General features: G+C 39.6%; 4 protein-coding genes and 1 long non-coding RNA gene across 11 annotated transcripts; 2 read left to right on the plus strand and 3 right to left on the minus strand.

The window, feature by feature from the left end:
- Positions 1–553: 553 nt before the first annotated feature.
- Positions 554–5,317, minus strand: LOC135644772 (glutathione S-transferase zeta class-like). The gene is made up of 9 exons (XM_065162669.1): positions 4,991–5,317; positions 4,810–4,866; positions 4,613–4,698; positions 4,416–4,487; positions 3,778–3,831; positions 3,586–3,661; positions 2,044–2,105; positions 1,448–1,507; positions 554–909 (listed from the first exon to the last, which is right to left on the minus strand). The coding sequence occupies exons 1-9, from the start codon at positions 5,073–5,075 to the stop codon at positions 805–807; spliced, it is 657 nt and encodes a 218-aa protein (XP_065018741.1). The 5' UTR covers positions 5,076–5,317; the 3' UTR covers positions 554–804.
- Positions 5,318–10,362: 5,045 nt separating this feature from the next.
- On the minus strand, positions 10,363–14,974 carry LOC135644773 (glutathione S-transferase zeta class-like). Of its 4 annotated transcripts, XM_065162670.1 has the most exons (9): positions 14,634–14,961; positions 14,453–14,509; positions 14,256–14,341; positions 14,059–14,130; positions 13,449–13,502; positions 13,257–13,332; positions 11,841–11,902; positions 11,246–11,305; positions 10,363–10,720 (listed from the first exon to the last, which is right to left on the minus strand). In XM_065162670.1, the coding sequence occupies exons 1-9, from the start codon at positions 14,716–14,718 to the stop codon at positions 10,616–10,618; spliced, it is 657 nt and encodes a 218-aa protein (XP_065018742.1). In that variant the 5' UTR covers positions 14,719–14,961; the 3' UTR covers positions 10,363–10,615. The 4 variants fall into 4 exon arrangements, with proteins under 4 accessions (XP_065018742.1, XP_065018744.1, XP_065018743.1 ...); XM_065162672.1 differs by lacking the exon at positions 13,257–13,332 and having other exon boundaries at positions 14,046–14,130; positions 14,634–14,969; XM_065162671.1 differs by lacking the exon at positions 11,246–11,305 and having other exon boundaries at positions 14,634–14,968.
- Positions 14,975–15,127: 153 nt separating this feature from the next.
- Positions 15,128–16,050, plus strand: LOC135644774 (22.0 kDa class IV heat shock protein-like). Its single transcript, XM_065162674.1, has 2 exons — positions 15,128–15,505; positions 15,595–16,050. The coding sequence occupies exons 1-2, from the start codon at positions 15,232–15,234 to the stop codon at positions 15,930–15,932; spliced, it is 612 nt and encodes a 203-aa protein (XP_065018746.1). The 5' UTR covers positions 15,128–15,231; the 3' UTR covers positions 15,933–16,050.
- Positions 16,051–16,781: 731 nt separating this feature from the next.
- Positions 16,782–22,349, plus strand: LOC135644770 (zinc finger BED domain-containing protein RICESLEEPER 2-like). Of its 3 annotated transcripts, none has more exons than XM_065162666.1 (3): positions 16,782–17,151; positions 17,306–17,361; positions 19,976–22,349. In XM_065162666.1, exons 2-3 carry the CDS (start codon positions 17,357–17,359, stop codon positions 21,978–21,980), a joined length of 2,010 nt encoding a protein of 669 aa, XP_065018738.1. In that variant the 5' UTR covers positions 16,782–17,151; positions 17,306–17,356; the 3' UTR covers positions 21,981–22,349. The 3 variants fall into 3 exon arrangements, with proteins under 3 accessions (XP_065018738.1, XP_065018737.1, XP_065018739.1); XM_065162665.1 differs by having other exon boundaries at positions 16,782–17,143; XM_065162667.1 differs by having other exon boundaries at positions 16,782–17,077.
- Positions 22,350–23,342: 993 nt separating this feature from the next.
- Positions 23,343–26,387, minus strand: LOC135644988 (uncharacterized). 2 transcript variants are annotated; one of them, XR_010498642.1, is made up of 4 exons: positions 26,073–26,387; positions 25,856–25,911; positions 24,153–24,585; positions 23,343–23,900 (listed from the first exon to the last, which is right to left on the minus strand). It is a non-coding gene; the product is annotated as an uncharacterized LOC135644988 (long non-coding RNA). The 2 variants fall into 2 exon arrangements; XR_010498641.1 differs by having other exon boundaries at positions 24,107–24,585; positions 26,073–26,386.
- Positions 26,388–26,398: the final 11 nt, after the last annotated feature.

Here is a 26,398-nt window from a genome sequence, read left to right on the forward strand (position 1 = left end):
TAGCAATGACTTGGAAGGGTATTTTGGAACTGAGAAGGATGGTTATTTGCTTGTGAGGTGACGTGAAGTGGGAAATCAGGAGAAAATTAATTTAAAAGGTTTTCATTTCATCTCTTGGTTATCATTTTTTGGATTTTGATAACTCCTAACACAACTCCAAATAAACTAAGCTAAGCGTAGGAACAATTGGCAATTGTTGCTGTTAATCTGCCTAATGTTAGCAACTTATCGTTCATAATTATCAGATCAAAAAGAAAGAATAGGGAGAGGGAGAAGAGGCGAAGGAAGTGAAAGGAATTAGAAAGAGAATAGGAAAGAGAAGTTTCGAGCAAAAAGGGGAGTAGAGACTGACAGGAAGAAGAAGAAAAAAAAAAGAAAATATAATTTATTATAACTGAACCTGCAGTAAAATTACAAACTTCGATGATCAATTCCATTCAAATAACTATGGCCACAACTCAAGCAATCATTTTTCCCATTTCCTCTCCTTTGAATTCTGAGGTTGTCAGATGTTATATGTCAAGGTTTAGCATTCATCAGTAATTTTCAAGCATTGCTTAGAACTCAAGCATTTTATAGCTGTATCTAAACCTGGTTAAATCAGAGGTAAACTTCACATTTTGATACTACTTTGTGTGTTCCTTCTCAAGTAAACTCAGCTTACCAATGTTCCAGGCGTAGTAGATTACACAACCAGGAGCACTTGCAGTAATGTATCAAACACAGCAGAGGATGCAACATTATAAGTAGCTTTATTTTCATACTTGTTCTCCTTCCAAAGTAAATCCAGCAACAGAGAGATCCTTAGGATGGAGAAGGCGCATCGGGCTGCCGCTGAGGGAGGGCAGCTTGGAAGGCAGGCAGTTCGTTGTATGCATCGTTCAATCTGGCTAGTGTAGGGTAAAGAGACTGCATTCATGATAAAGAGAAGATATAAAGAGTCGATGGATGAACATGTAAGCTATGAAGCAGCTTTCAGCCGAAAAGAAAAATACTGAATTCAATGTCGAAAGTTATTCAGGAAGAGAGTGCTTGAGATTCATATTTCAGGACTCATCCCATTAGTTTTTCACCTCTGATGTCTCTTTGTCATGCCAAAAAGATTTATAGAAGGATGTTTTTGGTTAAAAACTCATTTTAACCTACGGGACTGTGAAACCAAGAGAGAGACTTGAGAGGAAATGTTATGAGCCAAGTTGGACAAAATCTGAGATTTGAGTTATTGGATCATGCAAGTTTTGTTGCTTAGGTGGTAGTTCTTGTCTGTTATGAAAAAAATGACATACAAATGGTTTCAAAACCTCGCAGTTAGATTGAATAAGGTTAAATGTAATGCCTGAAAGCAAAAGGAAGAAGAGGCTGAGGAGATCTGATGGATTTCCATTAACTTTGATAAAAAAATTTCAATATTTTATTAAAGCAAAAGAACTTATGCAACATATAATACCATGTCAATTTGGAAGCGCACTAATCCTGCATAGATCTGGGGTGCCAGAAACACGTCTGCCTGCGCATGACAACAATAAAGTGAAATTACTTTAGTTTAATTTGGAAAACCTGAGAACAATTACAGTTGCAAGCACATGAACCGTGATTCAACCCTGCAATATGCTAAATTACAGGACAAAGAACGGCTTGTCTCTGGATTCAGATATGCTAGGGACATAAGGACAAAAATAGTCAAAACATCACTATTGCTTATGATCAGGCAAGCAGATCTATGCCAACTGCTGAAGCAGAACTCAGCTGGTTCTAACTTCCAACCACATGGACTCGACAATTGACAATCATTAGTGAACACAATGCAGACACTTACGAAGAAAAGGAACAAGTATAGCACAAAAAGTAGTTGCTCAGAATGCATTTTTATGCTTCCATGCATGCTTTTTAAACACAAAAGCAAGAAAAGAAAATTCACTTAAAACCTAAAAATATTCTAGAAATTTACTAAAAACATGTAACAAAACACCAAAATGACAACACATAAAGCAGCAAATTAATTGGCTATAATTATTTTTATCGCAAGGCTACTGTTGGACTAACCAGCTGGACCTCATCCCCGGTAGCATATTTGCCAGCATGCTCCTTTAAGAGTTTCTCAAGTGCTGAAGACGAACAAACAATCAAACTTAAGAATAGTTTACAGAGAAACTAAGAACACTGTCAGAATAAAAATTCAACTAATTGACACTTTCATTATCATGCGACTGCAGGAACATCAAGCATTAGGTGTTTGAGTGGCAATAATTGCTATTGATGGTGCTGATGAGTCAGACACTAGTATGAATGCAGTTGTAATGCTCCTAGGGTAGGTAGCAGCACTAGTATAAGGCAACCAATCTCATCCCCTAAGAGGCATTAGGTGTTTCCTCAACTTATTCAATAGTAGACAAGCATCAAATATCAGTGATATTGACCCCATAGGCACTAAAATAATGCAGGGTCCACAATGCCTCTTTATAAGAGAAGAAGATGGATACTGATCTATTATATTTTGGTGAAATTCAATTTCAATCGCATCACTCTTAAAACAATTTGGGACACTTATTATAGACTTGTGATATCCACCATCTAGAAAGTTTTACAATGGTTTTGGGATTTCTATTTGAGATTATAGGGAGGCATCTTTAATGATGAGATCAAGAAAATTCATACATGGACAAAGTCTTTTAAAGAGTAGTAAAACCTCTATGATATGATCCTTGTGTATAACAGCTTGTTGAAACCTGCTAGGATGAACACTGATTTTCTGGTGTATAACATGAGGGTCATCTTTCACAGGTCCTTTAATGTGTTAGATCAGGTTCATCACGTGAATTAGATTTGAGGGAGGCAGTAATAGATGAGAGTGGGGAATGCAAAATAGTTTAAGTGACTGGTAATGACCAATTTTAAGGAAGCAAATGAACAACTGATTGAAAACATGACTTTGTAGGCATTACGTATAGCACAATGTATCGACTTAATGATATATTGGTTATATCTCACTGATGAATGGGATAGTGGGAGAGGCATGGTTTGAAGTCTCGTGTCCTAGACCCAGACTAGCCACCGGCTGGATTGATACAGGTCAGGTTTGTACCATCATGCCAAAACATTGGATGCCTGTACATGTCGTGGTACTGAGAAGGGTGGGAGAAGGAGAAGGAGAAGAAGAAGATGAGGAGGAGATAAAGCAGGAGAAGGAGAGGAGGAGAAAGAGAAGAGGAGGCAAAGGAAGAGGCAGAGGAGAAGTGCAGGAGGATGAAGAAGAGGTGGAAGAGGGGTATTAGTTTGATAAGCAGGGAGGCAAGCCGGCAGCGGGGCACAAGTGTTAGGGCTTATGGCTATCAATCGAGTGAGTGAGAGAGCGTCTGACCGGTCGGCTTAAGGCATGGGCTTAACTTTTGATTATGATTTCTCATTTCCATTGGTTCTTTGCATGTAGCTGACTGACCATTTGGTTGTGCAAAGCACCACAGCGACTGGTAACTAGCATTGGTTTGCAAAGATAGTCCATAAACAGATTAACATATTCTAGGAAATCACCAGTAATAAAACCTATTATCTAATATGGAAGGCATTAATTGCGGAGTAAAAAACAACCTGCAAATCCTTTATTAATATGATTTTGTGCCCATGTAAGTTTCTCATCAGCGTTAAATTTGTTCTCAATAAATTGCTGCAAATTCACAAGCAGGAAACAACGAGTATTATTATTAGAGTTTTCGAAGATGAATAGCATATATCTTACATAACAATGAAATTTTGAAAAAGTAGGAACAGCTTTTCATTTACCAGTACAGGAAGATTCTGAAGAGGTTGAATACTCGAGCCGACTATACTTGCTGCCTGTAAAAACAAATGGCCGCAATAACCATTGAGATTTGCTAGAACTGAAAATAATGTAACTTTGAACAATAACTAAGAGCAGAAGATAATCCAAACTCATGGTACAGATATTGCAATATATACGTAAAGAGCGGAAAAATATTCAAACTGTTTTTGTGTCTGAAGAGTTCATGGGGCCAGGACCGAGGCTTATCTTTCACAGAAAAAATGCACATGAGATATACCAAGATGATGAATTGTGAAGTACAAAACTAATGTCATCCTATCGAAACAAGGATTGTGTAATGAGATGTGCATAAAGAGATTCCATATGAAATTGGAAATCATGAAAGAATGAAACAGAAGAATAATAAGAAGGATTATACTAAGTTCCTCTAAGCTATATGTTATCATACTATAACTCAAACAAACCATTAATATCTAGTATTCAACATGAACTGCAAAATTTTATTTTGTAAGTATAGGATATCTCACTAGAATAAGCAGGTTAGCAGTTATGTCAGAATACAGTGGTAAAGGGAAACATATACCAACTAGACACCTAACCGCACCGCCAAAGGGTATCATCTACCTAGGAAGTTCACCTGGAGATTGAGTGCTTTCTTTTTCGCGTCTTGAGGCAGCAGGGGATGCTGAGGGTACTTGTCTTCCAAATACTGCACAAACCAATGCAACACCTTCAATTAGCAGATGCGAGGACCAAAACAAACATCACCCAAGAATCAGGCTCCAACGGGTTCAGCCATAAAACAAATAACGGGAAAAAACATCTTTTGCTCACCAATATGATTGCAAACGAGTCACCAATTACCGTATCCCCGTCTACAAGCGCCGGAACATACTTCATCGGGTTGAGCTTCTCAAACTCTGGATTCAACAAGAAAAATCAGTGCAAGAAGCGCGGGGGAAAGAATAAATAAGCAATTTTGGTTACGCAATAATTGTTGCCGAATCCAAAGAAGGTATTCGCTCTCCGACCTGGATCGAAATGATCGCCCTTCAAAAGATTCACAGCCTTGTACTCGTACTCCAACCCTTTCATTACACATAAATCAGAAAACGAGACCGACGGCGTCGAATTCAACAACCAAAGAATAAAACAACAGTTAAGATTTCAGCGCGATCGACGCGTCACGCTAGAAACCCTTGAAGGAAGAACCTTTGATATTAAGGGCGATGCGGACCCGCTGCGAGCACGAGCTCCGCCAGTAGGAATACAGCGTGAGCTTCGCCGGCTCCGCCATCTCCTAAAAGATCAACCAAAGAAACGCGAGACAGAGATAGAGAGGGACGATGATGATGACTGACGATGATTCGGAGGAGACACGAAGACTCGCTCACGCCGGCCGATGTATTGGTTAAAAGATATGTTTCAGCAACGTCAACTCGATAGCAGCAAATGGACGACTTTGCCTACGACTTCGACCACGACCACGGAATTCATGAGTGGGTAAGGTTGGATTCGCTTATGGGGATTTGACATAAATATATATATATATATATATATATATGTATATATATATGTATGTATATATATATATGTATGTGTATATAAATATATATGTATATATACATATATATTAAAATGATATATAAATATAGGCTTTAAAGAAGTTCGACTGTATATAGGTCCGCTTATGGGCGAAGGTTAACCCAATTGGAAGAGGTGGAGGGGGTCGGCAAAGGGGATCGGTGTCGAGGGAAGGAGAGAGGAGAGAGAGCGGAGAGCGGAGAAGAGGGGATGGCGAAACCGTTGGGATCGACGGGGGAGTTCTTCCGGCGGAGGGATGAGTGGCGGAAGCACCCGATGCTCGCCAACAACCTCCGCCACGCCACTCCGGGCCTTGGCATCGCCCTTGTCGCCTTCGGCATCTACCTCGCCGGCGAGGCCGCCTACAACCACTTCCGCCGCCCTGAAGATCACCCCACCACCCACCACTGATCGTGGAACCCGTGGATGACGCTCGATTCCCATTGATTCCTTGAAGGTCCCCTCGCTTTCTTCCCTTCCGTTTCCTAAAGATCCGGTTTTGTGCGAGAGATTTGTTGTTTATTGGTTTGTTGATAGCTCTTAATATCGATTCTTTTCGAATTTGATTCACTGACCAGGATTTTCTTGTCTTTTTAGGTTTTAGGTGATTCTTATTGATCGATCGTGGATTTTGTTTACGTCGACTTCGTTTCTTGAGCTGCCATGTTGTGTTTGTTTGGTGCCTGATTTGTCTGTACTAATGCTGCAATCAGAGGGAAACCAGAAATGATAAGTTCAAGAGTAATTCGAGACGAAATGTTGTATTTTGGATGAATTGGTTCTTCAAGTGGACTTTCATATGTATGACTGGAATGAGCGTTTGAGCTCTCAAGGTTGTCTGATCTGATCCTTAAGGTTATGACTTCACGAGTCATATTAAATTTTATCGGTGGTTAGTTTTTGGTAAATATGGTGGCCAGTTTCATTTGTCTTTGGAAAGAATATGTTGGATGTGAATATTATCTTTTGTATAGATTTCACATTTACTCAATATCTGGGTCTCTGATAAGTCACCAAATTATAACATATGTTTCTGTGTGATACCACACTTTTAAGAAAACCAACATGCTTGTTGGATTTTGTTCATGTAATAACTTGTATTACCATTCAACATGAAATCAATAGTATGTCCAAAGTAATGTCTTTCAGGAAATGTTATTTAGTTTTAGAGTACCATCAAGAAAATTCCAAAGAGTGAGCCTTGGAACATTGGTGATATTGCTTCTTTGGTTTTAGTGATAAGGTTGTGTACATTGACTTGCGTATTGAGTCACCCTTTTTCAATCAAGAAACATTAAGCTACTTGATGTGGGTTACATGCCATAACTGAATAATTGTGCATGTATGATCACGGGAGATCTAGAGTTTATTTCTCTTAATTTGTTGGTGAGTATGTGTTTCAGGTGTTTTCTGTTGACCCACCCTTCTTGTTCCAGTACTGATGGTAGATGTGGTCGTAGAGCTCAGTAAAACATTTGGAAGATCCTTAAAATATTCAGATCATACCTCTTTCTTTTTGCTGCTTTTACTTTGTACTTCCTCGCAGACCATCTGCTAGTTATAGATGAAGTACACCATCTGAATATACAGATCCTTTGCAACTATCCTTTACCTGCTGAACATACCAAATTGAACAATAAAAAATCAGAGAATCCTCCATCCACTTTTGACTCAATTTGGACTTGAATTGGAAAAAATAAATTCCAATATGAGGGGTTATCGTATCGGGTTGTGTGTATGCCACCCTGTCAAAAGCATCCTTGCTAGGATATGGAAATGGCAAATAAATCTTGGTCATCAACATCTTGAGAATTTCTTTGTTTGGTAGATTCTCATTTAAGCATGATCATTTACCTTAGAAGTGTGTTTTATGCCTTATGCCTTTGCATCAGTTCCCGGAGACCATGGTCCCTGGTGTGGCATTGACCTTTTACAAATTTGATTCATTTTCTGAAGATATTTGTGTTTTGCTGTTGGAAAAATCTGTGAAAGTGCAGAAGTTTAGGTATCGTTAGAAGAACCTTCATTGGGATGTTATAGTGTTTCTTATTGGGGTTTCAATTATGGGTGTAAAACTATGGGTTACCTGACCCCACAACAAAGCCTACTTTAAGTTCTGCTACTATTCTTTTAAGATCCGATCTTCACCAGGAACATGTCAACCTTTTTTCATTTTGATTCCGAGCACATATTTTTTTTCTTTCTTTTCTTACTGTGGTTATTTTTCTGTTTTTCATTTTATATTGAGATCTGTTTTTATTCTTGATTATGTCAAAATATATTGGTTCTGTAGTCGATCTGGAATAAGCTGGTTTAGTTATCTCCAAGATTGCTATTGTATCTGAGGGTGAATATCATTGCAATCTCATAGGGGGTCTGAGGGTGATGCAAAAGTATGTCTGAATTTTCCGACGCTGGCTGATACAATTAATTGATGACTTGAATTATGGTCATTTATGGTGACATAGTCCTAAGATGATAGACCAGTTTAGAGTAGAAAAAGTCAAAAGTTTTAAGAGCAATAAAAGAGAAGAGATAAACAACAAGGGAAGAGGGAATCCTCAACCAAGGATATTTAAGAATTCATCGACTTTTACTCACAAATTTATTTGTTTCTTGTAGACATCTACATAAAGGTCACTTATACTTCAGTGTTAAAGGATTGGACTCATAATGACCGAAAAACTAGTTGAAACTATTGTCTCAGAAGATGACTTTCAATCACCTTTTTTTAATAGCATAACAAAATCATCATAAAAAGTTAAAAACTAATAAGACTAAGGAACTAATTATAGGTAGGTCATTTCTGGACTAGGCTGGTTTGATTTGAAATATGATTCAAATGACCTTTTGAAAACCTATTTACATCATCAGTTTCATGATGAGGTTGCTCTTTTGTGGTGTAGGTGACCAAAGGTTCAAGTTATAAAAGAGGATCACATGACTTAAGGTGTGACTATCCCCCTCCTACATTGTTCACATATTGATTATTTTAGTATATATAAATGTGTTTTTATAATTTACTGGTAGGAGGTAAATCCGATACCGTCAACTTGTGTCTCTCACAAATGGGGCATTGTATCGGAATTCTGTGATGCCAGAAGCAGTAGTAAGAATCCTCGTAAGCTTCAGGCATTGACTACTTTAATGGATCATGTGATCTCTCTCTCGAATCCTTTGAGAAGTACAAGACAAATTGTGCATCACAACAGTCAGTACCTGTTTCTTCTGGGGGTGACAAAAAATGTTGGAGAAAATACAGGGAAGCAAAACCAATTGACCAGATTACCTCTAGATCACAGAATGATGGGAATGTTTTAGGATGGAAACTTCTGCCATAAAGGCCTTTCCCATTTCTCAGTGTGCCACAGTAGGCCATAAGAGCCGCCGCTGGATGTGCAGTCACTTTGATACACCATTGAATATATGCATTCAATGTGGTGTTCAGGATCATGTATCCACCACCTTGTCGATCACACTTCCCCATCTGAATCCAGCCAGTCCCAATAGAAATTGGTACACAGTCTTGCTTTTGCTAGCAGAATAACTGGAATCAAGATTCATCTCATGTTTCTGAACTAAACCCATTACCAAGTGTTCCTGGTCCATAACTTTTACGATTTTACCAGTGGTAATCGTAATGGCTGAAATCATTAGTTTCATGGTTTTATTTACACATTTGATTTTTGTTGTTTTATCTTATTGTTCAAGTTTTCCTTTACTGTGGATTTTGCCGCCTTACGTTTTTGTTTTCGTTATTTATTTCAGATAAATGCTTGACAGTTTGATGATGCACATCAATCTCTTGTTAGACACTTATTTCTGCACTTCTGTCTTATTCTTTTACTGCTCTCTTTCCTTCTAATTGTTTATCAAGGTAGCTTGTAAACTGCAATCTATCAAACTGGCATTCTGGTATCTGGGCCATAGTTTGGTTTGGCTTCATCTCTTTTCAAAAGTCATGTTGCATTTATCAGCCTCTACATTATCCTTTTTATGCCCTGCACTCGGACTTGTATTTGGTTATAGTGTTTTAGAAGAACTTAACCCTCTGTAAATTTGATTTGTTCCTTCTTTTTCTGTATATGCACTGATTGCTAATATCCCGTTACCAGGTTTACAGAAGAAACTCAGCCAGGACTTGTAGCACTCAAAGATGCAGCAAAGAAGCTGCTCGACCTCGGCCTCGTCTTCAGACCGATAGAAAATGCAATAAAAGACTCTCAAGAGAGCCTGATAGCAAAGGGCTACCTTGCTCCACCTACCCGAAAAATCCAATTCTGTTGATCTTTACCATTATGGTCATGGAATTAACCGTGTTTCATAAATTGTTAGTACCAGTGACTAAGATCTTTGTTCTGAAAAAATAAATTTGGTGTAGTTCTTATTTCAACTTGGAATTCTGTTTTGCATGCTTGACTTGCCATTAGATTGGCACAAAATGTCCTCCAGAGCTCGAGAGTATTTTATATCTCGAGTTTCACTCAGCTGATGATAGCAATGACTTCGATGGGTATTTTGGAACTGAGAAAATTAATTTATAAGGTTTTCATTTCATCTCTTTGTTATCATTTATGGATTTTGATAACTCCTAACACAACTCCAAATAAACTAAGCTAAGCGTAGGAACAATTGGCAATTGTTGCTGTTAATCTGCCTAATGTTAGCAACTTATCATTCATAGTTATCAGAGCAAAAAGAAAGAATAGGAAGAGGGAGAAGAGGCGAAGGAAATGAAAGGAATTAGAAAGAGAATAGGAAAGAGAAGTTTGGAGTAAAGAGGGGAGTAGAGACTGACAGGAAGAACAAGAAAAGAAAATATAATTTATTATAACTGAACCTGCAGTACAATTACAAGGTTCAATGATCAATTCCATTCAAATAACTATGGCTACAACTCAAACAATCATTTTTTCCATTTCCTCTTCTTTGAATTGTGAGGTTGTCAGATATCAGATGTTATATGTCAAAGTTTAGCATTCATCAGTAATTTTCAAACATTACTTAGAACTCAAGCATTTTATAGCTGTATCTAAACCTGGTTAAATCAGAGGTAAACTTCACATTTTGATACTACTTTGTGTGTTCCTTCTCATGTAAACTCTTAACTTACAAATGTTCCAGGCGTAGTTGATTACACAACCAGGAGCAATTGGAGTAATGTATCAAACACAGCAGAGGAAGCAACATTATAAGTAGCTTTATTTTCATACTTTATCTCCTTCCAAAGTAAATCCAGCAACAGAGAGATCCTTAGGATGGAGAAGGCGCATCAGGCTGCCGCTGTGGGAGGGCAGCTTGGAAGGCAGGCAGTTCGTTGTATGCATCGTTCAATCTGGCTAGTGTAGGGTAAAGAGACTGCATTCATGATAAAGAGAAGATATAAAGAGTCAGATGGATGAACATGTAAGCTATGAAGCAGCTTTCAGCCGAAAAGAAAAATACTGAATTCAATTTCGAAAGTTATTCAGGAAAGAGTGCTTGGGATTCATATTTCAGGACTCATCCCATTAGTTTTTCACCTCTGATGTCTCTTCGTCATGCCAAAAAGATTTATAGAAGGATGTTTTTGGTTAAAAACAGGCTTTCACCTATGGGACTGTGAAACCAAGTTCCACAAAATCTGAGCCAAGTTCGACAAAATCTGAGATTTGAGTTATTGGATCATGTAAGTTATGTTGCTTAAGCGGTAGTTCTTGTCTGTTATGCAAAAAATGACATATAAATGGTTTCAAAACCGGGCAGATAGATTGAATAAGGTTAAATGTAATGCCGGAAAGCAAAAGGAAGAAGAGGATGAGGAGATCTGATGGATTTCCATTAACTTTGATAAAAAATTTCAATATTTTATTAAAGCAAAAAAACTTATGCAACATATAATACCATGTCAATTTGGAAGCGCACTAATCCTGCATAGATCTGGGGTGCCAGAAACACGTCTGCCTGCGCATGACAACAATAAAGTGAAATTACTTTATTTTAATTTGGAAAACCTGAGAACAATTACAGTTGCAAGCACATGAACCGTGATTCAACCCTGCAATATGCTAAAATACAGGACAAAGAACGGCTTGTCTCTGGATTCAGATATGCTAGGGACATAAGGACATAAATCATCAAAACATCACTATTGCTTATGATCAGGCAAGCAGATCTATGCCAACTGCTGAAGCAGAACTCAGCTGGTTCTAACTTCCAACCACGTGGACTCAACAATTGACAATCATTAGTGAACACAATGCAGACACTTACAAGAAAAGGAACAAGTATAGCACAAAAAGTAGTTGCTCAGAATGCATTTTTATGCTTCCATGCATGCATTTTAAACACACATGCAAGAAAAGAAAATTCACTTAAAACCTAAAAAAATTCCAGAAAATTACTAAAAACATGTAACAAAACACCAAAATGATAACACATAAAGCAGCAAATTAATTGGCTATAATTATTTTTATCGCAAGGCTACTGTTGGACTAACCAGCTGGACCTCATCCCCGGTAGCATATTTGCCAGCATGCTCCTTTAAGAGTTTCTCAAGTGCTGAAGACGAACAAACAATCAAACTTAAGAATAGTTTACAGAGAAACTAAGAACACTGTCAGAATAAAAATTCAACTAATTGACACTTTCATTATCATGCGACTGCAGGAACATCAAGCATTAGGTGTTTTAGTGGCAATAATTGCAATTGGTGGTGCTGATGAGTCAGACACTAGTATGAATGCAGTTGTAGGGCCCCTAGGGTAGGTAGCAGCACTAGTATAAGGCAACCAATCTCATCCCCTAAGAGGCATTAGGTGTTTCCTCAACTTATTCAATAGTAGACAAGCATCAAATATCAGTGATATTGACCCTATAGGCACTAAAATAATGCAGGGTCCACAATGCCTCTTTAAAGAGAAGAAGATGGATACTGATCTAGCATATTTTGGTGAAATTCAATTTCAATCGCATCCCTCTTAAGACAATTTGGGACACTTATTATAGACTTGTGATATCCACCATCTAGAAAGTTTTACAATGGTTTTGGGATTTCTATTTGAGATTATAGGGAGGCATCTTTAATGAATAATGATGAGATCAAGAAAATTCATACATGGTCAAAGTCTTTTAAAGAGTAGTAAAACCTCTACGATATGATCCTTGTGTATAACAGCTTGTTGAAACCTGCTAGGATGAACACTGATTTTCTGGCGTATAACATGAGGGTCATCTTTCACAGGTCCTTTAATGTGTTAGATCAGGTTCATCACGTGAATTAGATTTGAGGGAGGCAGTAATAGATGAAACTGGGGAATGCAAAATAGTTTAAGTGGTGACTGGTAATGACTAATTTTAAGGAAGCAAATGAACAACTGATTGAAAACATGACTTTGTAGGCATTACGTACAGCAAAATGTATCGACTTAATGATAGATTGGTTATATCTCACTGATTAATGGGATAGTGGGAGAGGCATAACAGACTATGGTTTGAAGTCTCATGTACTAGACCCATACTAGCCCCGGCTGGATTGATACAGGTCAGGTTTGTACCATCATGCCAAAACATTGGATGCCTGTATATGTCGTGGTACTGAGAAGGGTGGGAAGAGAAGGAGAAGGAGAAGGAGAAGAAGAAGTAGATGAGGAGGAGGAGATAAAGAAGGAGAAGAAGAGGAGGCAAAGGAAGAGGCAGAGGAGAAGTGCAGGACGATGAAGAAGAGGTGGAAGAGCGGTATTAGTTTGATAAGCAGGGAGGATGACCATTTGGTTGTGCAAAGCACCACAGCGATTGGTAACTAGCATTGGTTTGCAAAGAGAGTCCATAAACAGATTAACATATTCTAAGAAACCACCAGTAATAAAACCTATTATCTAATACGGAAGGCATTAATTGCAGAGTAAAAAACAACCTGCAAATCCTTTATTAATATGATTTTGTGCCCATGTAAGTTTCTCATCAGCGTTAAATTTGTTCTCAATAAATTGCTGCAAATTCACAAGCAGGAAACAACGAGTATTATCATTAGAGTTTTCGAAGATGAATAGCATATATCTTACATAACAATGACATTTTGAAAAAGTAGGTACAGCTTTTCATTTACCAGTACAGCAAGATTCTGAAGAGGTTGAATACTCGAGCTGACTATACTTGCTGCCTGTGAAAACAAATGACCGCAATAACCATTGAGATTTGCTAGAACTGAAAACAATGTAACTTTGAACAATAACTAAGAGCAGAAGATAATTCAAACTCATGGTACAGATATTGCAATATATACGTAAAGAGTGAAAAAATATTCAAACTCTGTTTGTGTCCGAAGGGTTCATGGGGCCAGGACCAAGGCTTATCTTTCACAGAAAAATGCACATGAGATATACCAAGATGATGAATTGTGAAGTACAAAACTAATGCCATCCTGTCGAAACAAGGATTGTGTAATGAGATGTTCATAAAGAGATTCCATATGAAATCAGAAATCACGAAAGAATGAAACAGAAGAATAATAAGAAGGATTATACTAAGTTCCTCTAAGATATATGTTATGATACTATAACTCAACAAACCATTAATATCTAGTATTCAACATGAACTGCAAAATTTTATTTCGTTAGCATAGGATATCTCACTAGAATACAGTGGTAAAGGGTAACATATACCAACTAGACACCTAACCGCACTGTGTAAGGGTATCATCTACCTAGGAAGTTCACCTGGAGATTGAGTGCTTTCTTTTTCGGGTCTTGAGGCAGCAGGGGATGCTGAGGGTACTTGTCTTCTAAATACTGCACAAACCAATGGAACACCTTCAATTAGCAGATGCGAGGACCAAAACAACCATCACCCAAGAATCAGGCTCCAACGGGTTCAGCCATAAATCAAATAACGGGAAAATACATCTTTTGCTCACCAATATGATTGCAAACGAGTCACCAATTACCGTATCCCCGTCTACAAGCGCCGGAACATAGTTCATCGGGTTGAGCTTCTCAAATTCTGGATTCAAGAAGAACAATCAGTGCAAGAAGCGCAGGGGAAACAATAAATAAGCAATTTTGGTCACGCAATAATTGTTGCCAAGTCCAAAGAAGGTATTCGCTCTCCGACCTGGATCGAAATGTTCGCCCTTCAAAAGATTCACAGCCTTGTACTCGTACTCCAACCCTTTCATTACACATAAATCAGAAAACGTGACCGACGGCGTCGAATTCAACAACCAAAGAATAAAACAACAGTTAAGATTTCAGCGCGATCGACGCGTCACGCTAGAAACCCTTGAAGGAAGAACCTTTGATATTAAGGACGATGAGGACCCGCTGCGAGCACGAACTCCACCAGTCGGAATACAGCGTGAGCTTCGCCGGCTCCGCCATTTCCTAAAAGATCAACCAAAGAAACGCGAGACAGAGATAGAGAGAGACGATGATGATGACGACGATGATTCGGAGGAGATACGAAGACTCGCTCACGCCGGCCGTTGTATTGATTAAAAGATATGTTTCAGCAACGGCAACTCGGTAGCAGGACATGCACGACTTTACGGACGACTTCGACCGCGACGACGGAATTCATGAGTGGGTAAGGTTGGATTCGCGTATGGGGATTTGCGATAGGCCCTTAAGAGCCCCAACACTGAACCCTCTCGAACTCTCTTTAGAACCTTCCTACATCCTCCAGCTGAGCTCGCTCGAACCTTCCCGTCTTCCCTAGCGGCCCCTTGATGCCGCCACGTGTCCGATGGCGGACCCCAGTCCTACCGGCCTATATAACCGGGAGACCGCCCGACGTCGGCGATGCGGTAAGAAAGCATTTCCTTACTTTGCGACGAACGACACCTTGCCAAGGGCACAACTCGCGCTTCTTCTTCCTCTTCTGGCTTGCTTGATATGGCGACGATGAGGCCCCCCTTCTCCGCCGCGCTTCTACTGCCGCTGCTGCTTCTACTGCCGGTTTGGTTGGGCGCGACGCCGTCTAGCGGCTCGCTGCTGCCGTGGCTTGACCGGGCGGGGAGCCCGCTGTCGGACCGGGTCCCCGACCCGTTCCGCATCCTGGAGCACATCCCCTTCGGCCTCGACCGCGACGACATGGCGGTCGTCACCCACGCCAGGGTCGACTGGAAGGAGACACCCACCCACCATCACATCATGATCGACGTCCCCGGTGAGTACCTCTCTCTCTCTCTCTCTAACACACACACAAAGTAGCAGCTGAAAAGATGATGATGACGGTGGGTGGGTGCATACCTGCAGGGTTGAAGAAGGAGGAGCTAAAGATAGAGGTGGAGGAGAACAGGATCCTGCGGGTGAGCGGCGAGCGGCAGAGGGAGGAGGAGAAGAAAGACGAGCACTGGCACCGGGTGGAGCGCTCCCACGGCAAGTTCTGGCGCCAGTTCCGGCTGCCGGACAACGCCGATCTCGACTCCGTGAGCGCCAAGCTGGAGGACGGTGTGCTGACGGTGGCGCTTCCGAAGCTGGCCCCGGAAAAGATCAGGGGCCCCCGGGTGGTGAGCATCGCCGGCGGAGACGACGCAGGAGACAAGGAGAAGGTTCAAGGGAGCAGCAGCGAGGCCAAGAAGGTGGATCTCTGAAGGACCGTTGTGCTGTGTGCGTCTCCTGTCCGCTTACATCTACCTATCCATGTCGAGTCGAGAGCTATCAAATAATGCCAACATAAATAAGCGTGTAATGATATGTGCGACTTCTTAAGCTTGGTCTTCATGCAACGTTGTTGAGCCTATCTAAGCAACGACAATCGAGGTTGACATTAACATGAGTAGATGAGATCAATGCACCATTTCAGATTAACCAATCCTACTGGTAGATGACTGCAATGCAATTCTGCATTGGAAATCAACCAACATGATCTTCTCCGCTTTCCTACTGCCGCAACAGCTCATGAATCCAACGGAGGCAGAGAATGCATAGGAGGCACGAGAGGTGGGTGGAGCGCTTCACAAACAAAGGGTAGACGAAGAGCATACAAGATAGAGAAGAGAGGAGAAATATCTGGGAGGAAGAAGGAGATGGACAAAACCCAATGTTCTGAGATCTCACTGTCCCTTTAACATTCCTTTTGATCTTTCTCTGTTCGAAGTTTGGATGAACATGAGTGGATCAACAATGGCTTGTAGCAAACCTATAAATTCTATTACATCTAAACCAATGCAAGATATTAGTGCTTAGATATATAAATTCTACCTTCAACTCCACCAAAACTCAATCCTTATTTTCTCATTGATCATGCAAAACAAAAAAAAAAAGGGCTAAGATTAAAAGAAATGTTTAGCCCTAATTGTGTCCAAATTTCTAATTTATTCTCCAATCGGGTTCAGCTCGAACCGGGTCGAACCAAATCAATTTCGCCAGAGGATCGGGTTGCTCGAACCGGGTGGGTTCGCAATGGGGTATAAAAGGAAGGCCCACGAGTGGCCGGCCCATGGGCAACCACAACTGGCTCTCTCTCCACCTCTTCGATCGCGGCGCCCGTGACCTCTGCCGAGCTCCCTCGCCACGACGGCCCAAACCCTAGCCCTAATCGCAGTCCCAATCGCAATCCCGACCCAAATCGGGCGGCCCCGTGCCGCGGCGCCGCCGTCCGATCCCCGGCCGATCTGTTCCTCTTGCTCGGTTCGACGCCGCCGGAGGGCGGAATTCCTTTGGTTCCTCTCTCGTTCGGTGCCTCTACCGATACCCCGCTGACAACGTTGTCCTGCCTTTTGCTAACTTGGTGGTGGTATAGTTCACCTCCACCTCTTTCGGTTGCGGATTAGTTGTCGAGACTTCATTTTGGGTCTTTCATGTGAGTTCGTGAGTAATTTTCTGATTCCTGTATAGGAATTTCTCGGTTCCTTGGTTTTCTTGTCGCCTCTGTTCTATCTCGTATGGTGCTTCAGCTCAAAATTTGTTTGTTGGGGTGCTCACTGGTTGTTGATGCGATAACTGTGAACTTTTTTCTGTGCAGCGAGTCTGAGCATCTCTGGCATCTGTAGGTTCTACTCCTCCTTGATAAGATATGAGGTATTCTCTTCTCCTCCAAGTTAATTGTCGTTGTTGACGTTGAAGCTGGTGGTGTCAATTTTTCTAAATTAAAAAGATTCGTGCTTGCAGTGTGCTGTTTTATTTATGTAGTTGTCATTTGTGTACCATTTAAATGGTGTCTTGATGACCATGTATTGTTGCTCATATCACTATTACAAAGATAAAAGTTGATAAACTCTTTTTTTTTGGGTGAAAGGACTCATAATATTTATACCAAAAGATGCTAATATATAATCAAGGTACATGAATAGTCAATCACTTTGCACGAATATTATTTTACTTTTAATGAATAGTGATAAAAATGAAAAGTGTCGTGGTATAATGGCTTTGTAATAATAAATAATAACTTGGCTATTATTTTTTCCCCAACTATTTTCTTGCAACTCAATGAGATTAAGGTCTGATCAGGATTCTTTGTGTTGGATTGACCCCAAAAAAAATTAAATAATGAAGATCTGGATATATTTCATTTCAAAGAATTAGAATTCATCTATTAAGAAGTCAAATAAAGGTAACTGGCACTTGTCTTGCTGATCTATCTTTTTTTATTATTTCTTTTGGAGTTCTTCCCCTCTTCGTTTGTCAAATGATTTCTTGCTGGTCTACTGACTTCCTTTTACCCTTCTTGTATAACTGGCGGAAACCTCTTTGGTGTGAGAATTGAACAGAATGGGCTGTGAGTCCAACTTAGGTGATGCGACTGAGGGATTGGACACATTCAGTTCAACCTTGATTCTTGATCAATCCCGATTGAGATCAACTGAACTGGGGTGGGATTGGCTGATTTGGTAAATATGAATTAGAACCCCATGGATTTGTTATATGTTATGATGGCCGTTAATCACAAAAAGAAATTTGATAAATGGATCTGTCCAAACTCATTGCAAGCAATGAAGAAAAGGGAATCAATAAGGAATGTGCTCCAATTAGTATTGGATTTTGTGCTGTTAAATTCTACTAACTCATGTTAGGTTCCTAATTCTATTTGGTAATATCAAATGTCATAATTGGTTCCAACCAACAGTAGTAATCATTTCCATGGTTTTTAAGGATAAACAGATTATATTTGGTCTGGGGTCATGTTAGTTAGGTCTGTTGAAGAAAGAATGTAGCTCATGTTTCACTTTCGTCAGATATTGAATTAGACACTTGTGACTTGAAGGCTTCTTTTAATGAGATGAGTTGCATTAGGAGCCATTTCATGTTATATCTGTAATCTTTTCTTGTCCATTACATTCTTTGCTATCTCTCTGCCTACATAAATTTCTTTTTTCTTTCATTCTAAAACCCATCTGCATGATGCTATTGTCATTGAAGCTGCATTGTGTAGTGTGGTTTAAAGTGATAGTAGGGTCCTATATGGACCTAGAGTTGATATGTTATATTGTGTTAATCTCTTGTATCCCTTATAAAAAAAATTAAAAGAAGCAAATAATGGTTCGATCACCTATGTCCTTTTAGGGATGTAGAAAATCACCTCTAAGGTTTATGCAATGTCATAACCGTATGATGGATGTTCTACCAAGATGTCACATCTAGAGGATGAATATATGAAAATCTTAGGGATCATACAAGGATCAGATGTTAGTGATACCTTTAGTACGCTTTTCATTTTGCAACTGTGTTAATATAACCGTAGAACATAATTATTTGTCTAGTCTACCAATTAGGTAAGCATGTATTGTCACCTATAAACAGGGAGATGTGACGAGTTTTGAAATTAATTCCAAATTTTTGGTCAAAGATATCTTCAAATAGATCTTAATTATATGTTTTTGCACATGACTCTACACTTCACCATTGATCTTTAAAAATGTAGGGAAATAAATTTTGAATTTTCGTGACATATATAAAAATGTTACTATGTTAGTATTTTCATGTGATACTATTGATAATTTTCTGATAAATATATCATACATATTTATAAAGAACGTCTTTTTTATCATTGATTTTATATAATTTTATTTCTTAGATTCATATTCATTCTTGTAACCATTGCTTTCTTTGTGATTAGGAAGATTTGGTAAGTTTCGAATAATATAGACATAGCCTCGTGCACTGGGTAAGTCTTTTTTCAAACCATAGCTATCTTAAGGAACGTGATGCAGAAAATTCTTTTAGCATACAACATATGGATTTTCATTCTCGATTTTCAAATTTTCTAATAGCATGTTAGTTTATTATTTTTATAATAAAATTAATTTTTCATGTGATCCCAATCCCCTTGACCTAATCGATCCTGAAATTGATCATATGATCTATAATTGAAAGTTTGAGTTGGTTTACTGGAAGTTGACTCAGTTAAATTCAAAAATTGAACTAAATTGCACTCATCGATTACAGAATCGATCCAAAAAGTCCCTAATTTCAATTGGGTTTGGTTCATGGGATTTTTTGTCATTTAGAAAAAAAGGCGTCCCCAGGTAAAACGAATAGGGGGGCGTCATCCGGTAAAAAACCAATAGTGGAGACATGTCCCAGTAAAATTGAAGTGCTGTATTTTTATCAAAATCCTCCATCCAAAATTGAAGTGTCTTTAATAGCATTCATTTTTATTAATGCAACTTAATATATATTATTATTATTAATGTAGTATGACAGGAGGTAATGATAATGGACCAGTCGACACAGAAACACCACTGCCAACTACAAGACGCAGGAGAAAGAAGTCATCAGTTTGGGAGCACTTTACAATCGAAGAAGTCTCTGGCGGATGTACACGAGCTTGCTGCAAACTGTGTAAACAAACCTTTGCATACAGTAGTGGGTCAAAGATAGCAGGCACTAGCCACCTCAAGAGACATATCGCTTTAGGTTCCTGTCCCAAAATAAAATATCAGAACAAACTGGCACTTGCTTCGGTGGCAAAATCCGATGGAGATACCCCTGATCCACCCAAAAGACGCTATAGGACATCTGGTTTTTCAAGTGTTTTTGATCAGGACCAAAGCTATGTGAATCTTGCTAGGATGATCATTGTGCATGAATATCCACTCGATATGGTTGAGCACCCTGCCTTTGTTGCTTTTGTTCAAAGTCTCCAACCGCAGTTTAAGATGGTTGATGTGAGTACTATTGAAGGAGAAGTCTTATCTTTATATCAGAAGGAAAAACAAAACCTCATGCAAGCCTTTGTAACTATACCTGGAAGGATCAGCCTGACAATAGGTCTCTGGACAACCAGTCAGACTCTTGGATACATTTGCCTTACCGGGCAATTCATTGACAGCGACTGGAAGTTGCATCGAAGGATGCTGAGCTTCATGATGGTATCTTCTCCTCATTCAGAAAATGCTCTTAGCGAAGCTATTGGTGTTAGCCTTTCAGATTGGAATATGAAAAGTAAGTTGTTCACGATCACCTTGGACAACAACTGCTCATCACACGACATCTATAGTGCAAACCTGAGGGACCACCTCTCCAACAAGAACATGCTCATGCTGAAAGGACAGTTGTTTGTTGTGCGTTGCTATGCCAATATCCTGAATGTTATTGCAGAAGACGTGATTGCTTCTATCCATGGTATCATATATAACATCCGTGAAAGTATAAAATTTGTGAAAGCTTCTCCAGCCCGTGAAGAGAAATTTGCTGAGATTGCTCTACAACTTGAAATTCTCAGCACAAAAGCCCTATCTCTTGATGTCACGACACAGTGGAACACAACTTACCTCATGCTTGTAGCTGCATTGGAATATAAACGAGCATTTAATTTCTTGGAAACATGTGATGATAACTACAATGAAGCTCCATCAGCTGATGACTGGATGAAGGTGGAAGTCGTTTGCACATACCTAAAACTTCTGTATGACTCCGCTAATGTCGTCATGGCAACAGCAGATCCAACCGCAAATATATTTTTCCATGAAGCATGGAAACTCCTGGTGGAGCTGAATAGTGCAACATTGAGCGAGGACACTATGGTCAGCGGCATAGCTAATGAGATGCATGAGAAGTTTGACAAATATTGGAAAGATTGCAGCCTCATCTTGGCTCTTGCTGTGGTTATGGATCCCCGTTTCAAAATTAAGCTTGTCGAGTTCAGTTTCTCAAAAGTTTATGGTGCAGACTCTGCCAGGTATGTAAAGTTGGTCGATGACAGCATTCATGAACTCTACCTCGAGTATGTTGCCCAGCCACTTCCTCTGACTCCAGCTTATGTGGACCAAGGTGAGGCCAACCACATCAATGGCAATGACAGCAATGTGCCCACGGTGGACGGGCTTCAAGACTTTGATATGTATCTGTCTGAGTTATCTGTGAATCAGCCATCTAAGCCAGAGATAGACCAATATTTAGAAGAGTCACTTGTGCCACGGATCCAAGATTTTGATATCTTGAATTGGTGGAAGCTCAACTATCTCAAGTATCCAACGCTCTCAAAGATGGCCCGAGATATCTTAGCTATCCCCGTATCCATGGTTTCAACGGGCTGCTCCATATTTAGTTCAGGAACTGGAAGCAGAGTGCTTGATGAATACCGAAGCTCTTTACGTCCGGAGACGGTGGAGGCACTTTTCTGTGCGAAGGACTGGCTCCAATACTTGCCCACCATGGCAGAGCCACCATCCACCGCTATAGTCAAAATGGAAATCTAGGATGACTATAAATTGTGGCTTCCTTGTAGCATTATGTATCGTTGCAAATGTAATGTGTGCCAGCTTTTATGTTTCTAGGACACGGTAGGTTATCCGTCCTAGTGTAGTGTGGTGTTTCCCATTTGAATGTTTATTGACGCCCAGCTAGAGTTATCTCCCAAGATGGTCACTTACTTGATGCAGCGGTCGCCCTGCCATGCTATGCCATGCCATGCCGGACTAACTTCAAAGTACTCTAGAGGTGGCTGCTTTGGTCATTCTTGGAATCATCAGTCAGTGGGTGACTATTCCAGATAAAAGCTTATCTGCTTTAAGTGTCTGTACGATGGTTGTGCAAGTGATGATCGGAGAAGATCATGTTGATTTCCACTTGCAGAATTGCATTGCAATCATCTACGACTAAGATTGGTTAATCTGAGATGATGCATGCAGCCAGTGATTCTTCGTAAGATCAGACTTGCATTGCCGCTCGAGGGACTCAGGTAAGTTTTGTTATGGTTGTCTTCATAGATCAGCTTTTTGACCTTAATCATGTATGTGCATTGTTTAGTCACCTACGGTTGGCTTCCATGCCAACTTGGGAAGCATATGGTAGTTAACATATGGTAAGCGTATGTATGTATTATTTATAAAGATCAGATGGGGTAGGGACAAAGACCACTACATGTTATGTTTTCTGTTTTGAGTCCCACACACGAAAAATTGATATATGAGAGTTTGGTCATTTAAACATTTGAATCCAGGTTTAGGTTCATCGATTGAGTTACAATAAATATCTCTATCTAAGCAAATCTAGCATTACGCATTAGGTATAGTGAGAGATTCGAATAGATAGATCAAAGAAGGAGACCATGAGCACATTTATGCTTGAACCAGTCAGTCCTCTAGATTATTTTAGTAACTATATATATATATATATATATGTGTGTGTGTGTGTGTGTGTGACTATCCCCCTCCTATATATTATTTTAGTATATATACAAATGGGGCATTGTATTGGAATTCCATGATGCCAATAGCAGTAGTAAGAATCTTTTAAAGCTTCAAGCATTGATTATTTTTTGATAAAGAATACATTCTAAGCTAATCATCCATATCATTTTCTACTCATCTACTCGCATGAACAAAAATCCAAATAATACTATATGAAATATTTCTCTCTCTCTCTCTCTCTCGTCCAATATTCCACAAAATATTTTACTCTTTATAAAAATACATCATTAACCTAATAAGAAGTAGAAGAGGACTTACCTTTTTATTTTAACCACTTGTGTCCTCAAAACCTTGACTACTTTAATAATGGATCATGTGATATCTATCTCTATGTCTCAAATTCTTAGAGAAGCACAAGATGACAAATCGTGCATAACAACAGTCAGTAACTCGAATTAAGCATAACAGTCACTAACTGTTTCTTCTGGGGGCCACAAAAATGTTCGAGAAATGAGGGGAAGCAAATCCAATTTACCAGATTACCCATAGATCATAGAATGATGGGGCTGTTTTAGGATGGAAACTCGTGCTATAAAAGACCTTTCCCATTTCTCACAGCAGTTCACTCACTTGGATGATACACCATTCGATGAGGTGTTCAGGAGGATCATGTAACCACCACCTTGTTGATCGATCACACACACTTACCCATTCGAACCCAGCCACTCCCAATAGCAATTGGTACACAGTCCGGCTTTTGCTGGCAGAATCAATGGCAACAAAGATTCCTCTCATGTTTCATAACTTTTACAATGAACTTGCCAAGTCCCCTGATAGCAAGAGGCCACATATGACAGTCACATTTTTTGAGAGCAGGAGGTACATAGTCCAGGGGATCCATGCACTTCAACATGGATGGGGAAAACCCGAGAAAGAAAGAGATCATACGCTCCATGATCATATTATTTCCTTAGATCACACCGCAACCTACAAAATGAACCATATTTGTGAGTGAAAAACAGACTTTCAAAAAAATGGGAAGTGATAAACTTCAAATATGTCTAGCATTTATCTGAAATAATTAACGAAAACCAAAACAAAAATGTAAGGCGGCAAAACCCACAGTAAAAGAAAACATGAACAAAATTCAACATGTAAGATAAAACAACAAAAATTAAATGTGTAAATAAAACCATGAAACTAATGATATCTCGGGCCATCTTTGAGAGCGTTGGATACTTGAGATGGTTGAGCTTCCACCAATTCAACATGCTCAACCATGTCGAGTGGATATTCATGCACGATGATCATCTTGGCAAGATTCACACAGCTTTGGTCCTGATCAAAAACACTTGAAAAACCAGATGACCTATAGCGTCTTTCGGGTGGATCAGGGATATCTCCATCAGATTTTGCCACCGATGCAAGTGCCAGTTTGTACTGATATTTTATTTCAGGGCAGGAACCTAAGGCGATATGTCTCTTGAGGTGGCTAGTGCCCGCTATCTTTGACTGTATGCAAAGGTTTGTTTACACAGTTTGCAGCAAGCTCGCATACATCCGCCAGAGACTTCTTTGATTGTAAAATGCTCCCAAACTGATGACTTCTTTCTCCTATGACTTGTAGTTGGCGGTGGTGTTTCTGTGTCGACTGGTTCATTATCATCACCTCCTGTCATACCACATTAAGAATACTAACATATATTAAGATGCATTAATAGAAATGAATGCTATCAAAGAAACTTTAATTTTGGATGGATGGTTTTGATAAAAATACAGCACTCTCTAATTATTAGAATGTTTGGCACAACATAACCCCTCTGAAATTCCACTTTGCATGCATTCCACTACGAAGTTCATAATTGCATATAAATAAACCCTCAAAATGTGTTGTAATCATATACCCTCAAGAGGATCATAATAATGATCTATTAATGTATCATCCAACACCATAAACAGAAGTTAGCAATAGCTAACTTCCTCCTTGTTTGTAAGGTGGAACAAGGTAGCCATGAATGCCTTATAGTGTTGTCAAAATGTGCTCAAGCGTTCGCCTAGTCACTTGGGTAGTGTTGTCAAAAAGTGCTCAAACACTCAGCTTAGTCATTCGAGTACCCTCCTAGGCGCTCTAGTGGCAAGGCAAAGCCCAAGCACTTCAAAGGTCTCTAGATAAAACAAGAATCAAGGTTGAACTGATTGTGTCCAATCTCTCAGTCACATCACCTAAGTTGGACTCACAGCCCATTCCGTTCAATTCTCACACCAAAGAGGCTTCCACCAATTATACGAGAAGGGTAAAAGGAACTGAGTAGACCAGCAAGAAATCATTTGACAAACGAAGAGGGGAAGAACTCCAAAAGAAATAATGAAAAAAGATAGAACAGCTAGGCAAGTCCAAATTACCTTTACTTAACTTCTTAATCACTGAATTCTAATTCTCTAAAATGATATATATCCAGATCTTCATAATTTAATATTTTGGGGTCAATCCAACACAAAGAATCCTGACCAGACCTTAATCTCATTGAGTTGCAAGAAAATAGTTGGGGTAAAAATAATAGCCAAGCTATTATTTCCTATTATAAAGCCATTATAGGCATGACAGTTATCATTTTTATCACTATTCATTAAAAGTAAAATAATATTTGTGCAAACTGATTGACAATTTCATGTATCTTGCTTATATATTAGCATATTTTGGGATAAGTATTATGAGTCCTTTCACCTAAAAAAAAAAAAAAAAGAGTTTATCATCTATTATCTTTGTAATAGTGAGATGAGCAATAATACATGGTCATCAAGACACCATCTAAATGGTACACAAATGACAACTACATAAATAAAACAGCACACTGCAAGCACGAATCTTTTTAATTTAGAAAAATTGACACCACCAGCTTCAACGTCAACAACGACAATTAACTTGGAGGAGAAGAGAATACCTCATATCTTATCAAGGAGGAGTAGAACCTACAGATGCCAGAGATCCTCAGCCTCACTGCACAGAAAAATTTCATAGTTCTGCAGTCAACAACCAGTGAGCACCCCACGAAACAAATTTTGAGCTGAAGCACCATACGAGATAGAACAGAGGCGACAAGAAAACCAAGGCACCGAGAAATTCCTATACAGGAATCAGAAAATTACTCACGAACTCACATGAAAGACCCAAAATGAAGCCTCGACAACTAATCCGCAACCGAAAGAGGTGGAGGTGAACTATACCACCACCAAGTTAACAACAGGCAGGACAACGTTGACAGCGGGGGATCGGAAGAGGCACCGAACGAGAGAAGGAACACAAAGGAATTCCGCCCTCCGGCGGCGACGAACCGATCAAGAGGAGCAGATCGGCCGGCAGTGCCGCGGCACTAGGCCGCCCTATTTGGGTCGGGATTGCGATTAGGGCTGGGGTTTGGGCCATCGTGGCGAGAGAGATCGGCAGAGGTCACGGGCGCCGTGGAGAGACAGGCACTTGTGGTTAC

Source organism: Musa acuminata, chromosome BXJ3-8 (assembly GCF_036884655.1).
Source record: "Musa acuminata AAA Group cultivar baxijiao chromosome BXJ3-8, Cavendish_Baxijiao_AAA, whole genome shotgun sequence".
Lineage (NCBI taxonomy): Eukaryota > Viridiplantae > Streptophyta > Magnoliopsida > Zingiberales > Musaceae > Musa > Musa acuminata.

What these genes read in the sequence shown, in the direction of transcription:
- LOC135644773 (XM_065162670.1), bottom strand. Translation starts at nt 14,718, where the DNA reads ATGGCGGAGCCGGCGAAGCTCACGCTGTATTCCGACTGGTGGAGTTCG. An exon ending in GGGCGAACATTTCGATCCAG is followed by an intron (nt 14,342 to 14,452) that starts GTCGGAGAGCGA and finishes TCTTGAATCCAG; the next exon opens with AATTTGAGAAGCTCAACCCG. An exon ending in ACTCGTTTGCAATCATATTG is followed by an intron (nt 14,131 to 14,255) that starts GTGAGCAAAAGA and finishes TGGTTTGTGCAG; the next exon opens with TATTTAGAAGACAAGTACCC.
- LOC135644774 (XM_065162674.1), top strand. Translation starts at nt 15,232, where the DNA reads ATGGCGACGATGAGGCCCCCCTTCTCCGCCGCGCTTCTACTGCCGCTG. An exon ending in CATCATGATCGACGTCCCCG is followed by an intron (nt 15,506 to 15,594) that starts GTGAGTACCTCT and finishes GCATACCTGCAG; the next exon opens with GGTTGAAGAAGGAGGAGCTA.
- LOC135644772 (XM_065162669.1), bottom strand. Translation starts at nt 5,075, where the DNA reads ATGGCGGAGCCGGCGAAGCTCACGCTGTATTCCTACTGGCGGAGCTCG. An exon ending in CATCGCCCTTAATATCAAAG is followed by an intron (nt 4,867 to 4,990) that starts GTTCTTCCTTCA and finishes GTGTAATGAAAG; the next exon opens with GGTTGGAGTACGAGTACAAG. An exon ending in ACTCGTTTGCAATCATATTG is followed by an intron (nt 4,488 to 4,612) that starts GTGAGCAAAAGA and finishes TGGTTTGTGCAG; the next exon opens with TATTTGGAAGACAAGTACCC.